The 2,840-nt window shown below is 41.2% G+C and overlaps 1 protein-coding gene across 1 annotated transcript in view; it reads right to left on the bottom strand.

The window, feature by feature from the left end:
• Positions 1 to 2,130, bottom strand: part of LOC106809212 (cell wall protein IFF6-like) — a 3,245-nt gene extending 1,115 nt beyond the window's left edge. The window contains exon 1 of the mRNA XM_014812209.1: positions 1,103 to 2,130. Within this exon, the coding sequence (XP_014667695.1) occupies positions 1,103 to 2,037 (935 nt within the window). The 5' untranslated portion in view covers positions 2,038 to 2,130. The remainder of the gene's footprint in view (positions 1 to 1,102) is intronic.
• Between the last annotated feature and the right edge of the window lie 710 nt (positions 2,131 to 2,840).

The raw sequence follows: 2,840 nt of genomic DNA, 5'->3' as shown, positions 1-2,840 counted from the left end.
CACACACACACACACACACACACACACACACACACACAGCACAGCACAGCACATTCACCGTGTGATTATTATCAGATAGATGATTTCCTTAACGCAGCTCTAAGCACAGTACGGTAGCCCTACTATATTCTCATGGTGCCTGCATCGTCATTAAATTGTAAGCAGAAAATATAAATAAAAGAACTTCAAGTTTATGAACGTATGTAGAGTAGTTACTCTTAGCTACACTATGTTATTTTAATCTTATTTATTTATTTTTTAATTGTTACATTATACCCATCTGCTTATTTCTCTGATACTATAATTATCATGCCATTGTTTGGCCCCGTCTCGATCGTTAATCCGGCAACTATACTGTCAATAGTAAGTATATACGCACTGCGCTGACTCATCTTCAAACGAGTTTACTAAGCAGAAGGAGATTTCCTTATGCATGGAAAGTTCAAGTACAATCTTAATATCTAATCTTGCTATTTCGCTCTTAACGTGGATTTGCTGTGTTCATTATATTCGTTATTTCTTCACCACAAGTACGTGGCACGCGATATGGTAGTGCACTCACTGTATGAATATAGGTCAGTGAATATACAGACTTATCTCGTATAGAAGGATGAACGCGCTACATCAGTAAAGCATAGGAGTAATAAGCGTAACGTATCTATTGAATTACGCTAGATGCATATGCAATTTTGGCATTTGATTGTCTCTTGTATAACGAGACTAGTACAATGTTCAATGTAACATAACAATATAAGCTGTCACTATGTATTTAATTCCGTATATATTATATATATATATATATATATATATATATACATGTAAAATTGTGAGTAAACTATACATGAACACTATAAGAACTGTACACTATAACTATAACAATACACTGAACACTATAAGAAATGTACAACAATATAGAAATAAGGTGCTATATAACCTGTCACTCAGACTTCAATATTGTCGCTTCTGTTGTAGCCTGACGAAGAGACATAAGGTCATACTTAAGGCCTCAAGAGGTCACAGTTAAATTATTATTTCTATATTTCTATGTTATATATATATATATATATATATATATATATATATATATATATATATTACTCACCTGCAATAATCGTTAGCAGCCCCCTGGCCTTGCACGTCTACCCAGCCTTTAAAATAATGCGGTAGCCCCACATTTGACACGTCATATCGGCGAGCCTTGATCTGTCCTTGCTGAAAACATTCTTTCATGCCTGGCTCTTTAGCGGTAGTAGGCATACCTATCGTTGGTAGAATCTCGTCTGGCATTGATTCATCCTCACCACTTTTCGTAGGTATGAGTATCGTTGTAGTCTTACTGATGTAATCTTTTAGGCTCTTAGTTGGTGTATCGTCAAATGGAAGCTCCGTCGATGTTTCTTCTGTGGGCATCCGCTTGCTTGTACCGCTGTCATTTCGTGACTGATCTGTAGTCTGCATTTGCTTCGTGAAGGTTACGGTTTCGATACTAGATGGCAGCGTAGTTGGCTTCTCTTCAATGTTGGTCGGTGCGTTCGTTGTGAAAGAGCTCTCGCCATAAGCTTCTTGTTCGTCTGTCGTCGGTTCCCTGATCACGGTAGATGGTGATTCTGTTGCGAGCGTGTTACTTGTTTCTACATCCGGATATTTCAGAGTTGTTGACAAGCTGTCGTCACTACTCGTCATTCGGTTTGTGGATGCTGTCATTTCAGCATCAGTTGCACTGTCCGTGTTTTGCCAATCATCACCAAACCCGGCGGAATATGTTGTCATAGTATGTCCAGCACGTGGCACGGTAGATGCTGCAGACGTTTCCAACCCTTTAGTCATGGATGTATCCGTTGTTGTTATACCTTGAGAGGTGACTGCGAAGGACGAGGTTTTGACACGTTCCGTAGTTTCGTGCATGTCACTAGTCATGCGTTCACGTTCACGCGAAGTCGTAGATTCTGACTCAGTAACAATTGGTACATCGGTGACGATTTCTGTGAACTGAGTGCTATCCGTCTCCGCAGACGTTTCGGTGACCGATGACGTCATTTCGCCGGTCGCGCTAATTTCAGTAGAAGTCTCGGGCTTTGCGTGCGTAGATGCTGTGATTGTTGCACATGACGTAAGTACCTCTGAAGTTGTTGCTTTCGGTGGTAGTGAATCAGCATGGTCGATTGAAACACCTGTCTCCTCGGTTGTAGGAGGTGTGGCAAAATCCGATGGATGTTTATCAAATGTATCCGTCGTCGTTCTTGCTCGAGTGAAATCGGGACTAATATCTCTATTTGATGCAGTTGTTTCCGCTGCGGTTGTATGTGTGGTGTACGGCGTTTCTAAAGTAGCCAACGGAGTGATAGCATCCTTACCTTCATCGGGCATATTAGTCATGCTACTAGTATGATGTTCAAAAGGCATTTGTGTAGTTGTAATCTGCATGGACGACTGGGAGTGCTCGGTTGATGCTTCTGAATATTTTAATGTCACCGGTTTTGCTGTTTTATCCAGGTAGTGAGTCACACTTTCCCACATCTCTTTTGTCACTTCTGTGATCGAAGCTGGGTCAGTCTTGTCTGTATACGGACTATGCGTCCAGGAATCTGTCTTGTCGGCGATTCCGTTTCCCTCGATCGACATGCCGGTATACGCTGGAACGTTAGTTGTTTTATCGACATTGTCAACCTTAGCTGTTGTAGATGGCTGCTTGAAGTATGGATACGTGATTACGTCAGGCTGACCTATAAATATGATGCCATCTTAATGAGTTACTAATGGACATTTAACATGCTGAAACACACACATACATACAGACAGACACACGCACACGCACACGCACACGCACACGCACACGCACA

This window comes from Priapulus caudatus, unplaced genomic scaffold (assembly GCF_000485595.1).
Source record: "Priapulus caudatus unplaced genomic scaffold, Priapulus_caudatus-5.0.1 Scaffold337, whole genome shotgun sequence".
Lineage (NCBI taxonomy): Eukaryota > Metazoa > Priapulida > Priapulimorpha > Priapulimorphida > Priapulidae > Priapulus > Priapulus caudatus.
This window is presented reverse-complemented; position numbering and strand designations above follow the sequence as displayed.